Below are 24,616 nucleotides of genomic sequence, written 5' to 3' on the forward strand. Positions count from 1 at the left end.
CAGGCCCAACTTGTCCAACCTTTCCTCATAAGATAACCCTCTCATCCCAGGAATCAGTCGAGTGAATCTTCTCTGATCTGCCTCTAAAGCAATTATGACCTTAAATAAGGAGACCAAAATTGCACACAGTATTCTAGATGTGGTCTCACCAATGCCCTGTAAAACTGGTCTCTACTTTTATATTCCATTCCCCTTGCAATAAATGACAACATTCCATTTGCATCCTAATCACTTGCTGTACCTGCATACTAACTTTTTGTGATTCATGCACTGGGACACCCAGATCCCTCTGTACCTCAGAGTTCTGTAATCTCTCTCCATTTAAATAATATACTGCTTTTCTATTCCTCCTGCCAAAGTGGACAAGATCACATTTTCCCACATTATACTCCATCTGCCAAATTTTTGCCCACTCACTTAACCTATCTATATCCCTTTGCAGACTCCTTATGTCCTCTTCACAACTTACTTTCCTACCTACCTTTGTGTCATCAGCAAATTTAGCAACCATACATTCGGTCCCTTCGTCCAAGATTGTAAATAGTTGAGGCCCAAGCACTGATCCCTGTGGCACTCCACTCGTTACATCTTGCCAACCTGAAAATGACCCATTTATACCTACTCTCTGTTTCCTGTTAGCTAACCAATCCTTTATCCATGCTAATATGTTATCCCCTACACAATGAACTCTTATTTTGTGTAGTAGCCTTTGATGTGGCACCTTGTCAAATGCCTTCTGGAAATCCAAGTACACCACATCCACAGGATCCCCTTTATCCACGTTGCTTGTTACTTCCTCAAAGCACTCATAAATTAGTCAAACACGATTTCCCTTTCACAAAGCCGTGTTGACTCTGCCTGATTGCATTGAGATTTTCTAAGTGCCCTGTTATAACCTCCTTAATAATAGATTCTAGCATTTTCCCTATGACAGATGTTAAGCTAACTGGCCTGTAGTTTCCTGCTTTCTGTCTCCCTCCTTTCTTGAATAGAGGAGTTACATTCGCTATTTTCCAATCTGATGGGACCCTTCCAGAATCTAGGGAATTTTGGAAAATTAATACCAATTCATCTACTATCTCTGCAGACACTTCTTTTAAGACCCTAGGATGAAGTCCGTCAGGACCTGGGGACTTGTCAGCTTTTAGTTCTACTATTTTTTTCAGAACCCTTTCCCTGGTGATTGTAAATGTTTTAAGTTCCTCCCTCCCTTTCACCTCTTGATTCACAATTATTTCTGGCATGTTATTTGTATCCTCTACAGTGAAGACGGATGCAAAATATCTGTTCAGTTAATCCGCCATTTCCTTATTCTCCATTATTAATTCCCCAGACTCACTCTCTAGAGGACCAACACTCACTTTACTTACTATTTTCCTTTTTAAATATCTGTAGAAACTCTTACTATCTGTTTTTATATTTCTAGCTAGCTTTCTCTCGTACTCTAATTTCTCCCTCCTTATTATTCTTTTAGTCATTCTTTGCTGTTTTTTATATTCTGTCCAATCTTCTGGCCTGCCACTAATCTTTGCGGAATTGAATGCTTTTTCTTTCAATTTGATACTATCTTTAACTTCCTTAGTTCGCCACGGATGGTACATCCTTCCCCTAGAGTCTTTCTTTCTCACTGGAATGTATCTTTGCTGAGTTTTATGAAATATCTCATTAAATGTCTGCCACTGCATCTCTACTGACCTATCCCTTAACCTAATTTCCCAGTTCACTTCAGCCAGCTCTGCCTTCATGCCCTCATAATTGCCCTTATTTAAGTATAAAACACCAGTCTTAGACTTACTCTTCTCTCCCTCAAACTGAATGCGAAATTCAATCATATTGTGATTACTGCTACCTAGAGGCTCCTTTACAATGAGGTCATTAATTAATCCCGCCTCGTAAAACATTACCAGATCTAGAATAGCCTGCTCTCTGGTTGGATCTAGAACGTGTGGCTTTAAGAAACTGTCCTGAAAGCACTCCATGAACTCATCTTCCAGGCTACCTTTGCCAATCAGATTCTTCCAATCTATATGTAGATTAAAATCACCCATGATTATCGCTGTTCCTTTCTCACAAGCCCCCATTATTTCTTCCTGTATACCCTGTCCTACAGAGTGGTTACTGATAGGGGGCCTATAAACTACTCCCACAAGTGACTTCTTGCCTTTACTATTTCTTATCTCAACCCAAACTGATTCTACATCTTGGTCTTTAGAACTAAGGTCATTTCTCTCTAATATACTCATGTCATCCTTAATTAACAGAGCTACCCCTCCACCTTTTCCTAGCTTCCTGTCCTTCTGAAATGTCAAGTACCCTTGAATATTCAGGTTCCAGCCTTTGTCATCTTATAGCCATGTCTCTGTAATGGCTATCAGAACGTACATATTTATTTCTATTTGAACTGTCAATTCATCCATTTTGTTACGAATGGTACGCGCATTCAGATACAACTCCTTTCGTGCTGTCTTTTTACTATTTTTGCAACCTCTAGCCTTATCTGCTGGTGCACTCTTAAGTTTGCAAGCTCTGTCCCTTCCTGCCACTCTCTGATGATCATTTCCCTTATTGCTACCTTGCTCTCTTGCCTTGTCTTCTTTCCTTAATTTATCACATCTTTCCTTACTTGATCCCTCGCTTCCACTATTTAGTTTAAAACCCTCTCTACCGCCCTAGTTATACGATTCGCCAGAACACTGGCCCCAGCACAGTTCAGATGAAGCCCATCCTAACGGTACAGCTCCCCCTTTCCCCAGTACTGGTGCCAATGCCCCATGAATCGAAACCCCCGTCTCCCACACCAATCTTTGAGCCATGAACTCAACTCTCTAATCTTATTTACCCTACGCCAATTTGTTTGTGGCTCGGGTAATAATCCAGAGGTTATTACCTTTGAGGTTCTGCTTTTTAATTTAGCCGCTAGCTGCTCAAACTCCCTCAGGCAGAACCTCTTCCCTCATCCTACCTAAGTCATTGGTACCTACATGGACCACAACAACTGGATCCTCCCCCTCCCACTGCAAGTTCCTCTCCGCTTTCGTCCATACAGGCTGCAAGCACCTCAAACCTGTTGGACAATTGCAAAGGCAGAGGCTCCTCCACTTCTACCTTCTCAATCCCCTTACCTGCCTCCAATTTATTCCTGATAATCGATTTTACAAGGAGCATAAGTAAGGCTAATGGGTCTGTAGTTGCCTGTATCTGTTTTGTCATCTTTTTGAATATGGGCACCATATTAACCTGTTCTCAATCTATTAGTCCCCCCCCAGTGTCCATTGACTCCCTCATAGTGATTCTCAATTTCTCGTAAATCTTACTAGTCCCACTGGACACTTTTTTTTATTCGTTCATGGGATGTGGGCGTCGCTGGCGAGGCCGGCATTTATTGCCCATCCCTAATTGCCCTTCAGAAGGTGGTGGTGAGCCGCCTTCTTGAACCGCTGCAGTCCGTGTGGTGAAGGTACAGTTAGGAAGGGAGTTCCAGGATTTTGACCCAGCGACGATGAAGGAACGGTGATATATTTCCAAGTCAGGATGGTGTGTGACTTGGAGGGGAACGTGCAGGTGGTGTTGTTCCCATGTGCCTGCTGCCCTTGACCTTCTAGGTGGTAGAGGTCGCAGGTTTGGGAAGTGCTGTTGAAGAAGCTTTGGCGAGTTGCTGCAGTGCATCCTGTAGATGGTACACACTGCAGCCACAGTGAGCCGGTGGTGAAGGGTGTGAATGTTTAGGGTGGTGGATGGGGTGCCAATCAAGTGGGCTGCTTTATCCTTGATGGTGTCGAGCTTCTTAAGTGTTGTTGGAGCTGCACTCATCCAGGCAAGTGGAGAGTATTCCATCACATTCCTGACTTGTGCCTTGTAGATGGTGGAAAGGCTTTGGGGAGTCAGTTGGTGAGTCACTCACCGCAGAATACCCAGCCTCTGACCAAGGCTGTGATGAGGTCTGGAGCCGAGTGGTCCTGGTGGAACCCAAACTGAGCATCGGTGAGCAGGTTATTGGTGAGTAAGTGCCGCTTGATAGCACTGTTGACGACACCTTCCATCTCTTTGCTGATGATTGAGAGTAGACTGATGGGGCGGTAATTGGCCGGATTGGATTTGTCCTGCTTTTTGTGAACAGGACATACCTGGGCAATTTTCCACATTGTCGGGTGGATTGCAGTGTTGCAGCTGTACTGGAACAGCTTGGCGAGAGGTGCAGCTAGTTCTGGAGCACAAGTCTTCAGCACTACAGCCGGGATGTTGTCGTGGCCCACAGCTTTTGCTGTATCCAGTGCACTCAGCCGTTTCTTAATATCATGTGGAGTGAATCGAATTGGCTGATAAATCCCATCAATCCCATGAGATTTATTTGGTATAAGCCCGTTTAGCTTGGCTGAGACTTCCATCTCATTTATATCAAAGTCCTGAATTTTGCTTTGGTGCTCTATTTTAGGGAGTACTGAAAGAATTTCTTGCTGTTGTGCTTTGCCTCTGCAGCTATGCTTTTTTCTAGGTCTCTCTGATCATCCTTTTAACTTTTTTTTGGGTGATCTTATATTCATCCAATGAGCCTCTTCTCCTTTCTCCCTGCAGGACTTAATGCAACGCCGGTGGGGTAGAAGAGAGAATGACATGAATTTATTGCCAGCAAGAAGGAGAACGAAGATTGCCATGCTCTCGAACTGGCAGAGAAGCACAGAGGGACGGCGCATGAGACTATAGAACACCTAGCCCATAATTTTGTTCAAATTAATTTGATTCCAAATTTTAAAGATATGATATTGATCATTTTCTTTGGGCGTTTGAGTTACGAGTATGCCACTATAAATGGAACAAAGTCGTGTGGGCAAGCTGTCTTATAGCATCACTTGATGTTAAAGCACTTGTGGTGTTTGTCGTGTCGATCGATTGGGTAGTATGAACTATAATGTAAAATGTGCTATTCTTAAAGCTCGAAGCTTATCGGTAAAAATCTAAGAATTTAAGGATAAATCTGCTCAGAATATATAGAGAATTACTTAAAGGGGCAGTCTCTCTCTCCACCCCCAGACACAATGGGGGTAATTTTAACCCCCAAGAACGGGCGGGTTGGGGTGGGTGGGCAGTAAATATAGTTGATTTTTGGAGCAAGACCGCATCCTGGCTCCAACGCGCCCGTTTCCGGATTTAACCCAGGCGCATTTGGATACAGCGCCCAACAGAAACCTGGAAGTGCCGTCCCCACTTAAAGCCGGTGGGCTGGTTCTTAAAGGGGCTCATGTGCATCATTATGATAGTTACGGCACTTAACTTCTGCATTAGAAATTTCAAACAAATTTCACCTTACCCGTTCGGGTTTCCCATCGCTTCCAATTCACGTCAGGTGAAAGCAGGCGGGAAAGGCAGCATCCATGAGGTGAGTGCCTTTATTGCACTGTCTGTGCTTCCGGAGGAGCAGGAGTGCTTCATCCAGGCCCAACCAGCTCACCTGTGCGATCGGACCCCCGTGATCGTCTGACACCCCCCCACCATGGTAGACCCGCCCCCCCCCCCCACACAATGCTGGACGCCACCTCCCCCCGATGCTGAATGCACCCCCCCCCCCCCTCCCGATGGTGGACCACCCGATCTTCTCCAAGGTCCACCCAATGTCGTCCACATCCCCCCACCTCCCACCAGCCCTCTGATTTCTTCCAGGGCCCACGATCTCTCTCTCCCTCCCTCCCTCCCCCATCTCCAGTTCCAGGCTCCTATCCCTTCTGACAGGCGGCCAGCCTGTTAATCTGGCTGCCTGGCACGTGGGAAACCCAGAAGCACAAATACTTACCTTTAATTGAGTTGCGATCGCAGATTGCGCCGCATTTGTTTGGTTGCCTTGTTCCCCAGGCAAATATCTATGGACACACTGGGTTCCTGGCTCCGAGCTAAAATCATGCCCCATGAGTTGTGTGGTTAGCAGACAGCAGCAGATAATTGCGTCCATTTAAATAATCTTAACCAGCTTAGCTTTAAATAACTTAGCTAGAGAAGTGAGTCTACATTTATAGTTATTTTCCATTATTTTTCATAACTGAGGAGCATAGGAAAATTTAGGCCCTGAAATTCTACAGGGGATCCGCTGGTCTCCCGTCCTAACTCTGTCAGTGCAACAGCACTCGTGAGGAACCTCTGCTGAGGTGTGAAGACTAACGGTTTTGTTTGCTCAATTGTTCAAAAGAAGTGGCTTTACATCAAAAAGGGCCTATGGGATAGATATCCCAGGGATGATTGCTCATATTTAATTCTGGCATCATTGCAGCAAAATACCATTGTGTTTCAAGCCCATGTATTCCATGTTCAACATCTCATCTGAAGGATGAGGGACAACAGAGATAGCTCAGCTAATATCCAAAGGAACTGTTGCTTGCCAAGGGATTGTAAGAAGCAGCTTTCTGATAAAAGGGTATGTTAACCCCTGTGGAGTAATTCTAATTCTCTCATTAACTATTGTACTGAATAGTATCTTGCCTATATCTCTGTTTCTGCATATAAATTTATCTGTAAATCATAGAATCATAGAAAGGATACAGCACGGAAGGAGGCCATTCAGCCCATTGAGTCCACGCCGGCTCTATGCAAGAGCAATCCAGCTAGTCCCATTCCCCCGCCCTATCCCCATAGCCCTGCAAATTATTTCCTTTCAAGTACTTAGCCAGTTCCCTTTTGAAAGCCATGATTGAATCTGCCTCCACCACCCACTCTGGCAGTACATTCCAGATCATAATTAAATCAGAATGGATAGTTTAGCCTGCATGCAGTGAATTAGTAATGTGGTAATTTTCTGCCTTCTGGCAGGAGAACATGGTTGACATCCCATGTAGACTCTGGCAAGCAATTTACTGCAATTCAGGTCTAAGTGTTTGACCTGGATTAAACCAACCTTTACAGAGCAGAGAATAATGATGCAGGTTTTGGTTCAAAGAGATTCAGTCTAATTATAGAATTGGTAAACTAACTGTAAACAAGGAAAACCTGTTGGGAAAAAGCAGAAACTGTGACACGGGTATCTTGGCTTTTCATATGATAGAGAGAAAGGAAACTAAATTGGGATTAGACAGCGGAGCAATCGAGAAAGACTGAGCAAGCTGGGAATGTTTACCCTGGTACAAAGACAGCTCAGGGAATTCCTATCAAAAATTTTCAAGGGATATAGATAAACTGAAGCCCAAACAAAATGTCTGACATGACCCACAAACTCTGTAACCAAGATAGTGCAGATTCAAGCTCAAGCAGAAGGTGTACAGTCCAGACCTAACTACTTTACACCGAGGGTGGTGAGTGTATGGAACAGGATGCACAGAGAGGCAGTGGAGTTGGATAGTGTCAGTAAATTCAACAGGGAATTGAATAATTTTTTTTAATGGTGGAAGAAACAATTGAGTCCTATAAACAACAGAGTGGCTGGCCAGATGGATAAAAGTGGTTTCTCTGGTCCTGAATATCCCTGTGACTTTCATGTGGCATCTTCAAATGATTAATACGAAATATGCACATTTTTTATTTGTACTTGTGGGTCTCCATTGGCATTGCTTTCAGTAAATCAAATGACAGTGACCTGGCCAATATTTATCCCTCAACCAACATCATTAAAAAATAGATTATCTGGCCATGCTGTTAGTGGGAGCTTGTTGTGCAAAAATTTGCTGCTGTGTTCCCTACACTACAATAGTGACTATACTTTATTGGCTGTAAAGCACTTAGGAACATCCTGAGATTGTGAAAGGCGCTATATGCAAGTCTTTCTTTCTTTCTTTGACATGCTGCCTTATAGCAACAGGAGTGTTACGCCATATAACACAATGTATTATTCTGTTGCTAAGGATAGTTGTGTTTGAGTGGCCTGTCCCTATAAGGCCAAAAAGTATAATTCCTATAAATAAATACGGCCTGAGATTGATGGTTAGTCGAGAAACTTTCTGCATTGGAACGTACTTGTAAGTTTTAGCTCGCAGCTCAGAAACGCTCAGCATTTATCCCGGGGCTCAATTTTAAAACCGAAGTCCGGGTGCGTTGGGGGGCTTGGGTGCAAAGAAAATTGGGATCTTCTGGAGCGGGCAGGAATCCCGGCTCCAACCCACTGAAGAACGCACACAACCCAGAGTCATCTGGGTGGGCGCGCCATTCCCAAACCCAGAAGTCCTGCCGGCTATAATTAAAGCAGCAAATGCACCTCATTGAGGTACTTAAGGTAGTTTATTTTTTGCATATTGGGCAGTTAAAAAGATGTTAACATTACCTGGGCGGCTTTCCCTCGGCTTCCGATTCACGCTTGGTGAAACCAGGGGGGAAGGGCCGGATCAGGCAAAAATAAAGTAAATAAATGAAATAAAATTACATTTCCCATTATAAAAAATAAATAAACATACCTTAAAAACAATGTCACCTGCACCCCCCCCCCCCCCCCACCGCCAATATCTCTCCCAATGATGGAAGACATAGCATCAAATTAATGCACTGGGGCTATGGGAATGGAAATATTACAAGACTGACAGATTACAGCAGATATGTTAAGCAGAAGATTTTTAGACTTGGACTAGTGCGTCTGGAAAAAACACACATTGCAATATCTACACAAATTTGTCATATTTTATGAAAAGTTAATAAACTGTCCATTAGCCACATTATATGACTATGGCCAAGTATTTATGAAATCCTAAATGTTGCAGGGTTCTTTAAACACAAGTTCTTTATTTCTTGTCGCTGACCGAGAATCAACTCCCAGCACTGAAGTACAAAATCCCAACAGAAAAGCAAGTGTAGCCTGGACGCTGGTTTTGTTTCAGAACAATTTCATGCAAGTTTCTTGTGCCAGGATGATAATGGTACGAGGAAAATAATGCATGAGGAAGAGAGCAAGGTCCAGGTGCTTTGGAAACAATCCATAATCAGATTATCTCTCTCCCATCTCAAGATGTAGAATCAGTTTGGATGGAGCTAAGAAACAGCAAGGGGCAGCAAACATTGGTGAGAGTTGTTTATAGGGCACCAAACAGTAGTGGTAATGTAAGGCACGGTATAAAGCAGGAAATTAGAAGTGCATGTAACAAGGGTAATACAGTAATCATGGAGGACTTTAATCTACATATAGATTGGGCAAACCAAATTAGCACTAATACTATGGAGGACAAATTCCTGGAATGTATACGAGATAGTTTTCTAGATCAGTATGTTGAGGAACCAAATAGGGAACAGGCTATTTTAGATCTAGTATAGTGCAATGAGAAAGGGTTTATTAATAATCTTGTTGTAAAGGAGCCCTTAGGGAAGAGTGACCATAATATGATAGAATTCTTCATTAAGTTTGAAAGTGATATAGTTCAATCCGAATCTAGGGTCCTAAATCTAAACAAAGGAAACTACGAAGGTATGAGGCGCAAGTTGGCTGTAGTTGATTGGGGATCTATATTAAACGGTATGATGGTAGACAGGCAATGGCTAGCATTTAAAGAATTAATACATAATTTGCAACAAATATATATTCCTTTAAGGCACAAAAACACAACAGGAAAAGTGGTCCATCCGTGGCTAACAAGAGAAATTAAAGATAATATTAAATCAAAGAAAGAGCAGTAAGCCTGAGGAATGGTAGCATTTTTGGGTTCAGCAAAGGAGGACAAAGAAATTGATGAAGAAAGGGAAAATAGAATATGAGAGTAAACTAGTGAGAAACATTAAAATGGACTGTAAAAGCTTCTATAGGTATGAAAAAAGGAAAAGACTGGTGAAGGCAAATGTGGGTCCCTTACAGACAGAGATGGAAGAATTTATAACGGGGAATAAGGAAATGGCAGAGAAATTAAACAAATACTGTGTGTCTGTCTTCACGGAAGAAGACACAAAAAACCTCCCAGAAATATTAGAGAACCAAGGGTCTGGCGAGAATGAGGAACTGAAGGAAATTAGTATTAGTAAAAAAATAGCATTAGAAAAATTAATGGGACTGAAAGTCGATAAATCCCAAGGACCTGTTGATCTACATCCCAGGGTTTTGAAAGAGGTGGCTATAGAGATAGTGGATGCATTGGTTGTCATCTTCCAAAATTCTATAGATTCTGGAACAGTTCCTGCAGACTGGAGGGTGGCAAATGTAACCCCACTATTTAAGAAAGGAGAGAAAGAGAAAACAGGGAACTACAGACCTGTTAGCCTGACATCAGTAGTAGGGAAAATGCTAAAATCTATTATAAAGGATGCGATAACAGGACACTTAGAAAATAATAATAGGATTTGGCAGAGTCAACATGGATTTATGAAAGGGAAATCAGGTTTGACAAACCTATTGGAGTTCTTTGAGAATGTAACTAGTAGACTAGATAAGGGAGAACCAGTGGATGTGGTGTATTTGGATTTTCAGAAGGCTTTCAATAAGGTCCCACACAGAAGGTTGGTGAACAGAGTTAAAGCACATGGAATTGGGGGTAATATACTGGCGTGGATTGAGAATTGATTAACAGACAGAAAACAGAGAGTAGGAATAAACAGGTCTTTTTCAGGTTGGCAGACTGTGACTAGTGGGGTATCGCAGGGATCGGTGCTTGGGCCCCAGCTATTCACGATATATATCAATGATTTGGATGAGGGGACCAAATGTAAAATTTCCAAGTTGCTGATGACACAAAACTAGGTGGGAATGTGAGTTGTGAGGAGGATGCAAAGAGGCTTCAAGGGGATATAGACAGGCTAAGTGAGTGGGCAAGAACATGGCAGATGGAATATAATGTGGAAAAATGTGAAGTTATCCACTTTGGTAGGAAAAACAGAAATGCAGAGTACTTTTTAAATGGTGAGAGATTGGGAAATGTTGATGTTCAAAAGGACCTGGGTGTCTTGTACATGAGTCACTGAAAACTAACATGCAGATGCAGCAAACAATTAGGAAGGCAAATGGTATGTTGGCCTTATTACAAGAGGATTTGAGTACAGGAGTAAAGATGTCTTACTGCAATTATATAGGGCCTTGGTGAGACTGCACCTGGAGTATTGTGTACAATTTTGGTCTCCTTTACCTATGAAGGGATATACTTGCCATAGAGGGAGTGCAACAAAGGTTCACCAGACTGATTCCAGGGATGGCGGGATTGTCATATGAGGAGAGGTTGAGTAAACTAGGCCTGTATTCTCTAGAATTTAGAAGAATGAGAGGTGATCTCATTGAAACATACAAAATTCTTACAGGGCTCGACAGGGTCGATGCAGGGAGCATGTTTCCCCTGGCTAGGGAGTCTAGAACCAGGGGTCACCGTCTCAGAATACGGGGTAGCCAATTAGGACTGAGATGAAAATAAATTTCTTCACTCAGAGGGTGGTGAATCTTTGGAATTCTCTACCCCAGAGGGCTGTGGAGGCTCAGTCATTGAGTACACTCAAAACAGAGATCGAAAGATTTCTAGATATTAAAGGCATCAAGGGATATGGGGATAGTGCAGGAAAATGGTGTTGAGGTAGAAGATCAGCCATGATCTTGTTGAATGGCGGAGCAGGCTCGAGGGTCCAGATGGCCTACTCCTGCTCCTATTTCTTATGTTCTTATATTCTCTCCCAATGGCCGATGAGGTCTCTCTCTCTCTCTCTTTTTCTCCCCCCCCCCCCCCACTCCTCGGATGTGCAGCTCTTGAAGAATATTAAAATGTCTTAGGGCGTGAATTCCGGAAGAGGCTTTAATTGTCCTCATTAGGGTTGTGATTGCCGCCTACTTCCCTTCCGCGTTTGACGCCCACAAATCTCCCTCGCCGGAGTCTTCCCGCCGGCATAATAAAGTTGTGCCCCAGGGCTTCACTGGGAATAGTGCTGGGGTAGAGTGTACAATAGACTTGGGCCCATCACCAAAATACAAATGAGGTGGGAAGGGCATTCCAAGGCTCTCCCGCCTCTATTTCCTGATGTTATACACCTCTCCTGAATTTCCTTTCAGTTAACTTCAATAGAAAGGATAATCAGGTGGGGTGTATAATGGGCAGCTGATCCGATATCGCCAGTTAGACACACTGCCAATGTTGAAAGTTCCGCCCATGGTTTTAAAAGGTAATAGCACTGCCTCTGAAGGAAGAATAGCAGGTGCTACTGTTACACCATGATCCATTGATTTCAATGGACTGAGGCATGTCAATCCAGGCTAGCAATCAAGAGCTACCGAGTTCAAATCCCATCATGGCAAATTTCATTAAATATGGCGATTTGTGGTTTGTGTTTAGAATGTGGAACTCACTAGTACATGTAGTAGTTGAGGTCAATAGCATAGGTGCATTTAAGGGGAAGCTAGATAAACACACGAGGGAGAAAGGAAAAGAAGGATATACTGATGGAGTTAGATGAAGTAAGGAAGGAGGAGGCTGGTGTGGAGCATGAACACCAGCATGGACCAGTTGGGCTGAATGGCCTGTTTCTGTGCTGCACATTCTACGTAAGTTCTATGTAATGTCAGTGTTAGCAACGCATGGATTTTATGGAGCCAATTTTCCTGACCTTTGCCCCAGGAAATGTCCATTCCATGTGTACAAAGGTCAGAGAAAAGGGCGCAGAGACCCATTTCTCCATGTCTTTCACTTTCTGTACACTGTCCTGGGATTCCCAGGGCTTCCCTAGGAAAAGAGCTGGGGCATAGCATACAATAGGCTCGGGCCCATCCCGAGATACAAATGAGGTGAGAGGGACATTCCCTGGCTCTCCTGCCTCCATTTCCTATTGTTGAGACTATTCAGCACCCAGACACAGGGCTGGCCCAAGGTGTTGGTGGAGAGCTCGCATTGGAAACCAACTCTTTGACCAGAGGGTCAATGGCGGGCCTAGCAGCAAACCTAAGAGGACCAAAAAGATAAGTGGAAGAATATTAAAATGTCTTCCAGCAGTATGCTCAGCCCCGGAGTATTCTTGCTGCTGCTCGCCAACCAGAAGACGCTGAGGCCTACGGGCAGCTGGACTCCAGTTTCCTGCCCTGTTATCCATGCTAGGCTCAGTGGGGAATAGGGGGAGGCCTGTGCCAGGGATGTCCCAGGACAATGTTAATGGCTTGGGACACAAACATAAGCACACCTGAGTCTGGACAAATGCAGTGCACTTTGGCTCCTGTCCAGTGCCAGGGCTGGGACGGCCAGAAAAATCAGCCCCAATATATGTAGAGCAATGAATCTCCTGCGGTTTTGCTTACAGTTAGTCCGAGCAAATGGTATCTCTTTTAGTTGTTCATGTTGTTACAGGCCAAAATGGCAGGCACACCTGGGTGGTGGGAGGACTGAACAGCAGCCTTATTGAGGGTGATAGAAGCAGATATTACTTTTACACATTACGCAAGATAACAACAACAACTTGCATTTATATAGCGCATTTAACGTATTAAAACGTCCCAAGGCACTTCACAGGAGCAATATCAAACAAAGTTTGACATCGAGCCACACAAGACGATATTAGGGCAGGTGGTCAAAGCGGTAGGTTTTAAGGAGTGTCTTAAAGGAGGAGAGAGAGTTACAGAAGTGGAGAAGTTTAAGGAGGGAACTCCAGAGCTTAGGGCCTAGGCAGCTGGAGGCACGGCCGCCAATGGTGGAGCGATGGAAATCGGAGATACGGAAAAGGCCGGAATTGGAGGAGCGCTGAGATCTCGGAGGGTTGTAGGGCTGGAGGAGTTTACAGAGATAGGGACCCTAGGTGTTACCAATGCCACAAAAGCATTACTAATTTGTGTCAACAGGAAATAGGCAAGACAAACAGGAAGTCTCAAGAATTTTATATATAGATGTACAATATGCTTATACATCAAACAAAATATATTTATTCTTTTAATTGGAGGAAGTAAAGAAAAAACACATACAGATTCATTTTGCGTCAATGAATTTTGTAAATCAACAATTGGAAGATTCAATGATGTGCTTCAGGGTAATATGAGCAGCAGCCACCGTTTATTAAAAACAGTAGAATTGTAGAATCTTACAGCACAGAAGGAGGCCATTCGGCCCATCGTGCCTGTGCTGGATGAAAAAGCAATATGGCCGCCTCTACCAAGAGAGTAGTACAGAGTTGAAAGGGATCATAACTAAAACTGCTAGATGCTTCCATAAACAGCCAGGCACCAGCAACTGGGATAATGTTACAGTATTTAAAGCAACCAATGGATTTGGGTTTACTCCCTGAGAAGCCTTAAGGACTTTAAAAAGTTATAGATAGTTACTTAAGCCAAAACAGCAATGAGTATTAAAAGAACTCTGACAGAACTGGGTTTGAGAGCTGCTGTAGCATTTCCACTCAAAATAAAAATAAAAATCACAACATACAAGCATACTTTCAGTTTATTTCAGAATGTACAATGACTTATTAGATAGTTCTGTACATTGCTTAATTTTTACTTGATGATTTTTCAGCTTTGTTTGCAACAACACGTTTGCTGAAGTTATTTAATACAAAAGAATTCGAAAGCTGCCATGGAAACCGAGCACTTTAAAATGGCCGACGCAGCGTGTGTATTGTGCACCTGTTGAAAGGGGCGACGGCTTTGATTTTACAGCTTTATATGCGTTCTGTACAGTGATGCACCGAGGTCAGAATGCTGATGTAGAATCCACTCTGTCAAGTCAATTAGATCCGGCCAGTCGCGATGGGGAGGAATTTTAATCTCGTGCAATGTGCAAGTTGATGCCACTGAAACATTTCCCCATACTCTCACAGCAAGGAGAAATGACCACGTCCATGATGCTTCCCCAGATAGTCTGAATGGAAGGCATGTTCATCAAGAAGTTCTTGACACAGGGCATGACACACCTGGATAAGAGGTGACGAAATGGAAACAATATTGGAATATCATGGTTTCAAACAGCTTTGTGTTGTTAAACATATCTAGAACTGACAGTGCCATTTTGAATGAAGACATCATAGCATATAAGGTACACATATGGGTTCCAAAGCTTTGGTCCTTTGTGTGTAGTCCTTTACCAATGATTAAGTCAACGGGATTGAGCTGCGTATTGATCACTCTTGATTAGAATTGGAGCACTGGATTCCAAACCCAGGGACATGTGAGATCTCAAGGAGACATGATGAAATGCCAAGGCCAATTCCAGTTCATAGGAGTGGCCAATGGAAAAGCACCCTTGACTTTTTATAAAGATACTTGCAGTAGAATATTCATCAGTTAGCTTTGACTCAGAGATACAATTTCACTTCTGATAAGAACATCATGATTGATCTGCTTGGCTGAGACTCACAAGTTTATGAGATCTGAGTAGCCAGTTAGCTGGTGGGTTGAAGTGGGCACAGGACTTCCCTAATCAAACGAAGCAACATAGGAACAGGAGTAGGCCATTCAGTCCCTCAAGCCTGTTCTGCCATTCAATTAAGATCATGGCTGATCTCTATTGTACTCCATCTACCCGCCTTGGTTCCATAACCCTTAATACCCTTACCTAACAAAAATCTACTAATTTCAGTTTTGAAATTTTCAATTGACCCCCAGCCTCAAAAGCATTTTTGGGGAGAGAGTTCCAGATTTCCACTATCCTTTGTGTGAAGAAGTGCTTCCTGACATCACCCTTGAATGGCCTAGCTCTAATTTTAAGGTTATACCCCCTTGTTCTGGACTCTCTCACCAGAGGAAATAGTTTCTTGCTATTGACCCTATCAAATCCTATAATCATCTTAAACAACTCAATTATATAACCTATAATTTTCTATACTCGAGGGAATACAAGCCTAGTCTATGCAACCTGTCCTCGTAAATCTACCCTTTTAGCCCTAGTATAATTCTGGTGAATCTGTGCTGCACCCCCTCCAAGGCCAATATATTCTTCCTGAGGTGCGGTGCCCAGGACTGAACACAGTACTCCAGATGAGGTCTAACCAGAGCTCTGTACAGCTGTAACATAACTTCCATCCCTTTTGTATTCCTGCCCCCTTGAGATGAAGGCTAACATTCCATTAGCCTTTTTAATTATTTTTTGTACCTGTCCACTAGCCTTTAGTGATTTCTGTACATGGACCCCGAAATCTCGCTGCTCCTCCATTGTTCCGAGCTTCTCGCTATTTAGAAGGGGCGTGAGTCCTTGGTTTCAGCCTAATGTATCATTCAAACTAAGCTCTCTTCACTGAGGAAGTGCTTTCATTTTTTTACAGCAATCTCAAAGTAGAAAAAAAACTCTTTAAGTACCAATCCCACCCCATAGAAGTGAACTTCCTGTTGCTCAGTAAAGGAGCTCCATTGATAGTGTATGTATTTCCACCATCTACAAGGCACAAGTCAGGAGTGTGATGGAATACTCTCCTCTTGCCTGGAAGCTCGACACCATCCAGGACAAAGCAGCCCACTTGATTGGCACCCCATCCACCACCCTAAACATTCACTCCCTTCACCACCGGCGCACTGTGGCTGCAGTGTGTACCATCCACAGGATGCACTGCAGCAACTCGCCAAGGCTTCTTCGACAGCACCTCCCAAACCCGCGACCTCTACCACCTAGAAGGACAAGGGCAGCAGGCACATGGGAACAACACCACCTGCACGTTCCCCTCCAAGTCAAACACCATCCCGACTTGGAAATATATCGCTGTTCCTTCATCGTCACTGGGTCAAAATCCTGGAACTCCCTTCCTAACAGCACTGTGGGAGAACCTTCACCACACGGACTGCAGCGGTTCAAGAAGGCGGCTCACCACCACCTTCTCCAGGGCAATTAGGGATGGGCAATAAATGCTGGCCTCGCCAGCGACGCCCACATCCCATGAACAAATAAAAAAAAATGCAAACCACGCTCTCTAGGCTTGCTGGCTCCATGACCAAACATGGTAATGTCAATGGAGAGAGATGAGAAAGATACCTACATAAAAAATCTGTGATGAAAATTAAATCCAAATACCCTCCCTCATGAATAAAGAACCAACATTTCTTGGTTCAGTTGATTTACATTGGCCTCATGTCAGAGAAACTTTATACTATTTGCCAATTAAATATGATAATGCAACAGGAATCAAAATCTGCAAAAATATAGGCTGGAAATGTAATATAATCTGACTACACAGCGTGAGTGTCTGAATAGACTCTCACTTCTCGTCTAAACATCACATATTGTTGCATGGCTAGCAGATGTGAAATATATCCTTAATTACTTTCAACTTTTCAGTATATTGACTTAAATGATCTACAAATGCATATGTTTTATGAACAATTACAAGGCCCAAGATGAACAAGGAGAACAAGAGTGAGCTAAGGCGTCTAATCCATGTCATTAACGGCACAGACCGGTGTATATGTCAAAGGAAACGCCAAGCTCCAATTAACATGTCATTAACCTGCAGCTGCTCCTCCAATATCTGGTTACTAGAACTAACTGGTATTACATCTCTACAGCAAAATATTTCAAACTGCATTATTCTCCAGCCACAATTAGCTGCATTGGTATGATCACTAACAGTGCTTTATTATCCAATGATGATGTCAATACGTGAAGAACTCAATAATCCCGACTATGAGAGGGTGGAGCTCTCTCCATCCCTCCCCTCATTGTCTGAAATGGTGACTTGTGGAGTTCCACAGGAAACAGCAACAACCTAGTACCTCCCGAGTAACTATCCTTCATGTGTGAGTGCTGACAGGCTATGGGATGCCACTGCAGACAAGCTCAACCCTGTCCTCAATCTAAGGTGTCAGCCTTAGTGGGTAGCACTCTAGCCTCTGACTCTGAAGGTTGTGGGTTCAAGCCCCATTCCAGAGACTTGAGTGCATAATCCAGGCTGCCGCTCCAGTGCAGTATTGAGGGAGTGTTGCGCTGTTGGAGATGCTGTCTTTTGGAGGAGATGTTAAACCGAGGCCCTGTGTGCCCTCTCAGGTGGATGTAAAAGATCCTATGGCAATATTTCAAAGCAGAACTGGGGAGATCTCCTGGCTAATATTTATCCCTCAACCAACATCACTGAAACAGATGATCTGGTCATTACCACATTGCTGTTTGTGTGACCTTGCTGTGCGCAAATTGGCTGCCGTGTTTCCTACATTGTAACAGTGACTACAATTCAAAAGTACTTCATTGGCTGTAAAGCTCTTTGGAACGTCCTGAGGTTGTGAAAGGTGCTACAGAAATGCAAATTCATTCTGTCTGTCCTTGTCGATGTCCACATATGTGTCCTTTTCCAGAGGTCACTGGATAATAATTAAGGCCGGGAATTTCCTCGGACCTACTCGTGCTCCACCACTGTAGCTTTGCCAGAAATGCGGCATAGATCCCGTTTATTGGGTAAATGGGGTTGCTGTCAAGTTATGGCGGGAGCAGCTCCAAGGAAATTCCCAGCCCAAGAATGGGAACCCTGTCTGATTTTTTATTTCCCTCCCTAATTACAACGGCTTCCCCACAAGATCAACTATCTCAGCACACAGTAGGGATGGACTTGGGACTTTCCTGGTCTGCATATCTCAGTACCAAACCGAGGCGTACTTTTATTTACTGAGGCAATGGGACGCCCCATGAGGATTTTTTAATTAGGAGAGTTTCATGAGAATGTTGTGCTGAATGGAAAAGAACTAAAAATGAATTGAGCGATCCCCGGCAAGGAGCCTCGCTCAATAGGGACGTGGCTCGAAGAAAGGGATGCAAGGTTATAACACCAATTCTCCATTCAGGAGCGAAATCAGGAAGCACCTTTTCACACAAAGGGTGGTAGAGGGTCAGAACTCTCTCCCCAAGGCTGCGGATGTTGGGGGTCAATTGGAGCTTTCGAGAGTGAGATAGATTTTTTTTGGGTAAGGGTATCAAGGGATATGGAGCAATGGCGGGTAAGTGGAGTTGAGGTACAGATCAGCCATGATCTAATTGAATGGCGGAGCAGGCCCAAGGGCTGAATGGCCTACTCCTGTTCCTAATGTTTCTAATTGCTCCCCAACTCCACTCGAGTGAGGAGCTCAGGATCGCTGAATAAACCTTTGAAAGATAGCAGAACTCCGAGGTTTTCATGAATTTAAGCCAGCAGGGCGCCATTATGACCATTCTGTAACAATAGGCTGTTCATGGCTCTGCTCCGTGGGAATGTGTGTGGGTCCCCCAACAGCAAGCAACACTGTCCTGCGCCTCCCCCTTTTCAAGTCTCGCTATGTGCCCAGGACTTTTCTAATGACCTAAACCTTTAATTAGAGGGCTGATTTTAATAATTAGCATTCCCGGCACGTTAATTCCGAATGGAAAATCAGGAGGTCGGCGGGGGGGTGAGATCATGCTGATCAGTGCCTGAATTCCCAATCTGTACTCCCGTTGCATGATGCTCTGCATCAGTGACACTTCATTTGTAAAATCTCTCTCTATTCGTCAAGGACCATGATGGCTCCCCCAATGAACCAATGGCTAAAGGCATCACCCAGTGTGGTAGTAAGCTATACAGTCCTGAACGTCCCAGGTTTGAGTCCTGCTCTGTGCCGAGCTAGTTGATCTCAGCTGGGGCAGCAGATACATGCTACAGTTGGCCTCGGTGGTGCTGAGGTAGGGGAGGTGTGAGGGAGGGGGAGGGAGAACCAGCCAGGAATGCCACGCTGCATTGCCATCCAGCGAGATTTTGCTGGAACGGGTACGAGTATGGATGCCCGTTGAAACAGGGTCAGTTGCGATGATTTCCATGGTAAAATAGCCCACTGACAATTTTTGTCTGGTTTTTGTCCGGTGAAGCACTTTGGGACGTTTTACTGCGTTAAAGACGCTATATAAACACAAGTTATTGTAACTCTCATTGTCAAGGCTCGTACATGAAGAATGGCTACTCGGCTGATGTACTGTACTGTCTACTGTGGAGCTGTTCCCCGGCAGAAGTAAAAACTTCGGAAGGAAATTGGGACAAAGTTGGCAAAAAAGGCTAAGAGTTGAATCTGTAATCAATATTCGCAACCGTGAACAGCTATTGAACAGGAAACTCTAAAATGACACATTGATAACGTGCAATTTTATTCAAGTGGAACTCACCAGATATGCAGACAACTTAAAATAGCAAAAAGGATTCCAGAGATCAAAGACACAGGGACAGCAAATATGAGTGAGATGATTCTATAGCACCATAATTTAGATACTTCAAACAATGCGTCACTCCAAATCCAAATTTTGTCAAAACTGTGCACCGAATCAGGCTCCGCGATCACATCTTCAAAGTTTACCTTTAAAGAAACAAAAATAAAACAGGGTTCGTTGTGAATTTATCTAATGCAAGGTCGAGTTCCACTGTTCAGCAGTGCACTTGTCACTGATTCCATCCCTCTCCCACTGTCTCAGGCTGAACCAGACTGTTGGCAACCTCGGCGTCCTATCCTGAGCTGAGCTTCCGACCCCATATCCTCTCCATCACAAAGACCGCCTACTTCCACCTCAATAACATCGCCTGCCTCTGCCCCTGCCTCAGCCCATTTACCATTTAAAACCCTCCATCTGTATCTTAATCACCTCCAGATTCAACTATTCCAATGCTCTCCTGGCTGGTTTCCATACCCTCTGTAAACTTCAGCTCATCCAAAATTCTGCTGCTCACATCTTGTCCTGCACCAAGTCCCATTCACCCATCACCCCTGTCTTTTCTGAGCAACATTGGCTCCCAGTCCGCCAAGACCTCAAATTTAAAATTTTAATTCTTGTGTTTAAATCCTTCCAAGACCTCACCCCTCTCTAATCCTGTAACCTCTTCCAGCACAACAACGCCCCCTCCAACCTCTCCATTCCTCTGCCCCCAGCCCCTTGTGCACGCCCCCCTCCCTTTGCCCAACCATTGTTAGCCAAGCCTTCAGCTGCTAAGGCCCCATGCTCTGGTATTCCCTCCCTAAACCCCTCTGCCTCCTCATCTCCCTCTCCACCTCTTGACCAAGCGTTTGGCCACCTCGTCTAATATCTCCTTCTTTGGCTCTGCATCCATTTTTACCTCATGCCTCTGTGAAGCGCCTTGGGACATTTTTCGACAGTAAAGGCGCTACATGAATACAAGTTGCTGTTGTATCATGAGAAGTGACTACGACACCATAAAGTATATTTTGAGAGTTGCAGCACTGATCCCTGTACGTAGTGAGTCTCCATTCACACTGCGGAAAGTATCATGTACAGTATATAAATGATCGTTCACTGTTGAACACTTATTGTGCTCGGGTGGCATTCCCCGTGTCTGTTATTTTAGTGGAGGCATCATCCCATTTAAAATAAATGGTTTACGGCCTGCGTTAAAATAGCAGGCAGAGAAATGTCACGCGAGCCCGTTAAGTATCCGTCCTGTAATATCACCAACACCAACTTCTAGCTCAAGTCTTCAGCTTTCTTCATTTTTCTAGGTGTAAGGCTGTGGGCTGAATATTCTGCTAGCAACTATGGTCCATATGCTGGTGTATTCTCACTCGAGGCACTGGGTTGTTTACTCCTGTCTCAGCCGTGATGGTATTTTTATCACCCAGATGGAAATAATTTCTGTTAAGCATTTGCACAAGGGGGAGGAGGGGTGGGAATTGGATTGGGCAGGAGAGGGGCAAATGGGACCTCCTGGTGGGCATCCAGATGGTACAAAAAGCCCCTTTTTTAATACAACAATGACTTGCATTTATATAGCCCCTCGAACGTAGTAAAACATCCCAAGGTGCTTCACAGGAGCTGTAATCAGACAACATTTGACACCAAGCCACATATGGAGATATTAGGGCAGGTGACTAAAAGCTTGGTCAAAGAGGGAGGTTTTAAGGAGCGACTTAAAGGAGGAAAGAAGGTGGAGAGGTTTAGGGAGGGAATTCCAGAGCTTAGGACCTCGGCAGCTGAAGGAACTCTGCCATTAGAGGGGCGAAAGAAATCAGGGATGCACAAGAGGCCAGAATTGGAGGAACGCAGAGTTCTTGGAGGGTTGTATGGCAGGTGGAGGTTTTATATTCATTTTCAGGATGTGGGCATTGCTGGCAAGGCCGGCATGTATTGACCATACCGGCATGTATTGAGGATAGTGAAGAGAAGTGACCATGTGGGTGTGGGACTGGAGTCACATATAGGCCAGACCAGATAAGGGTGACAGATTTCCTTCCCAAGGGAACATGAGTGAACCAGTTGGATACTTTTACTAGCTTTTTATTTTCAGATTTTCTTTAAACTGAAGTCAATTTCTCAAACTGCCATGATGGGATTTGAGCTCATGTTCTCTAGATTCATTAGTCCAGCCTCTGGATTGCGAGGCCAGTAACATAACCATTACACTACCATAGTTTCACTTCGCTTAGCACCTTTACTGAAGTAAGTTGCTTTAAAGGAGAGACACGGGCGCCATACAGCAGTGCAAGAAGTGGGGACCATGATGGAAGCCGCAGTTGAATGGATAGTTTTTGAGGAGGTTTCTTAAGGTGGAGATGGAAGTGGACGGGCAGCAAGGGTTTAGGGAGAGAGTTCCAGAATGTTGGGCCATCATCTTATAAATGCCACCACAGGTAATGAGTGGACTTTGACTCCAGACTCAAAGGTAAAATGCACTTTAATGGATACTTTTCTTTTCCATGGTTATCGTTTCAATGGTTATTACACGTTCAGGCACTGCTCCCAATGCCCAATTTCTTACTGGCATCAGCTCAAACATGGCCTCCAATAAATCTTGGAGGTGAGATGAAATATTGCTCTTCCCCGAAGATGAGAAAGTTAAGCATTTGCACCTTTTCGAGGACGCTCTCACCTCAATCGTTTCATGCTTTTACTGTTAAATCATAAAAAAAGAGAATGCATTTATAGTTCAAGATAGACAACATCCCACTCAGATAGGCCCAGCACACAAAAAACTGGAAACTCATTGGCGAACACTTCACGCAGTTATCTGTGCACAGCTTTAAAGTGCCGTTGCTTATCTACATTAAAAAAAATGTGTTTAGCGAGTCTTTGTGGTTTGTTTACAAACATACAGCACAATGAATTAAATTGTGACGAGCTCATCATTGCCTGACATCACCAAGTTGTAACTGATGCAAGGTTCCTGTAGCTCATCTTCACCTCTCCTCCCCCAACAAAGAGATTATTTATTTGCACCATAAGGTACATTTTCCTTCGAGCCGCTAATCAGAGAATCACGTTCCGAGGTCAGTACACTCGGTTCTCCCATCTTTAAGCTTAGTGGCCAGTAAATAGGGAGTGCCATGAATCAGGTGTGTAGACCTCTGCGTGCGATTCTCCCACCTGCACTCCCTTCAAGCAAGACTCCGCACCAGGGGGCGAAGTTTCTGAAAACGTATCCTTATATTTTTCATTGACAAAGTTTACAGGCAAGGCTTTCTTAAGCAAGCTTACTCACAGTCGATATCTGACCAAGGTTATTGCAATAGTCCCTGTTTCAGTCCTGCTTGCAACCTTACTTGCAGCTGCCATGATATGGGCAAGCGTCACTTACCTTTAAGTGGGCATTGACGCCCCGAGGGTCCCTGTCTTCCACCGGTGGGGTCTGCTCTTTGGCCGCTGGAACATTTTGATCTGGTTCCCCTTGTTCCTCGCCAAGGTCAATTTTGGTTTCGTTCAAATGTTCGTCTGTGAGCATGCTTGCACATCTGACTCGAGATCTTCAGCTGTAGGGCAGAAGGAATACACGGGAGCAGTGGCAGGGGTAGTGCCAGAGCTCTGATTGAAGTTGCAGATGCTACAGACCTAGCCCATGTAAACCTATAGCTCCCTCAGACAGCCTGTGCTATGTGATCAGTCTGTCACCGGCATCAGCTGTTCCCAAAGCAGCAAAGAATATTCTGCCTCTGACATACCGGGGAAAGGAATGCCCGATTGCATTGCCTGTGCTCCAATGGTAGCCAGCTTTTGAGTTTTCAGATTAATGCTGAAAAAATACTGATTGTTTGAAGTATAGGCGACAGATTTCTCTCACTAAATATAGACTTCTTCCTTCAAGTGCTAATGAAAGTGGGAGCACTTCATGACAGCGTGCAATATTCCAGTAATTAAACTGTCTTGTAACATTACACCTACACTTTATAGTTTTCCCATAGTTGCTTCCCCCCCCTCACCGATTCTATTTATTACCTCAATGGTTGCTGCTTACCTTTAAAGGGACACTGTCTTTAAAGGAGCAATGTCCTTAAAGGGATGCTGTCAGTTATGGGGCACTGTCTTTATAGGGGCGTGTCTTTAAAGGAGCATTGTCTTCATAGGAGCGCTGTCTTTAAAGGGGCACCATCTTCATAGGGATGCTGTCGTTAATGAGGCCCTGTCTTTAAAGGGGCACTGTCTTCAAAGGGGCGCTGTCTTTAAAGGGGCCATGTCCTTAAAGGAGTGCTGTCTTTTAAAAGACGGTGTCTTTATAGGGGCACTGTCCTTAAAGAGGCGCTGTCTTTTAAGGGGCACTGTCTTTAAAGGGGCACTGTCTTTAAAGGGGCACTGTCTTTAAAGGGCTGCTGTCTTTTAAAGGGCACTGTCTTTAAAGGGGCACTGTCTTTTAAAGGGCACTGTCTTTAAAGGGGCACTGTCTTTTAGGGGGTGCTGTCTTTTAAGGGGCACTGTCTTTAAAGGGGCACCATCTTTATAGGGATGCTGTCGTTAATGAGGCCCTGTCTTTATATGTCTTCAAGGGGGCGCTGTCTTTAAAGGGGCAATGTCCTTAAAGGAGTGCTGTCTTTTAAAGGATGGTGTCTTTATAGAGGTGCTGCATTTAAAGAGGCGCTGTCGTTAAAGGGGCGCTATCA

General features: G+C 44.1%; 1 protein-coding gene across 1 annotated transcript; it reads right to left on the reverse strand.

The window, feature by feature from the left end:
• Window positions 1-14,255: 14,255 nt before the first annotated feature.
• Window positions 14,256-23,725, reverse strand: cav4a (caveolin 4a). Its single transcript, XM_067998271.1, has 3 exons — window positions 23,323-23,725; window positions 19,911-20,098; window positions 14,256-14,742 (listed from the first exon to the last, which is right to left on the reverse strand). The coding sequence occupies exons 1-3, from the start codon at window positions 23,464-23,466 to the stop codon at window positions 14,592-14,594; spliced, it is 483 nt and encodes a 160-aa protein (XP_067854372.1). The 5' UTR covers window positions 23,467-23,725; the 3' UTR covers window positions 14,256-14,591.
• Between the last annotated feature and the right edge of the window lie 891 nt (window positions 23,726-24,616).

This window comes from Heptranchias perlo, chromosome 17, assembly GCF_035084215.1.
Source record: "Heptranchias perlo isolate sHepPer1 chromosome 17, sHepPer1.hap1, whole genome shotgun sequence".
NCBI lineage: Eukaryota > Metazoa > Chordata > Chondrichthyes > Hexanchiformes > Hexanchidae > Heptranchias > Heptranchias perlo.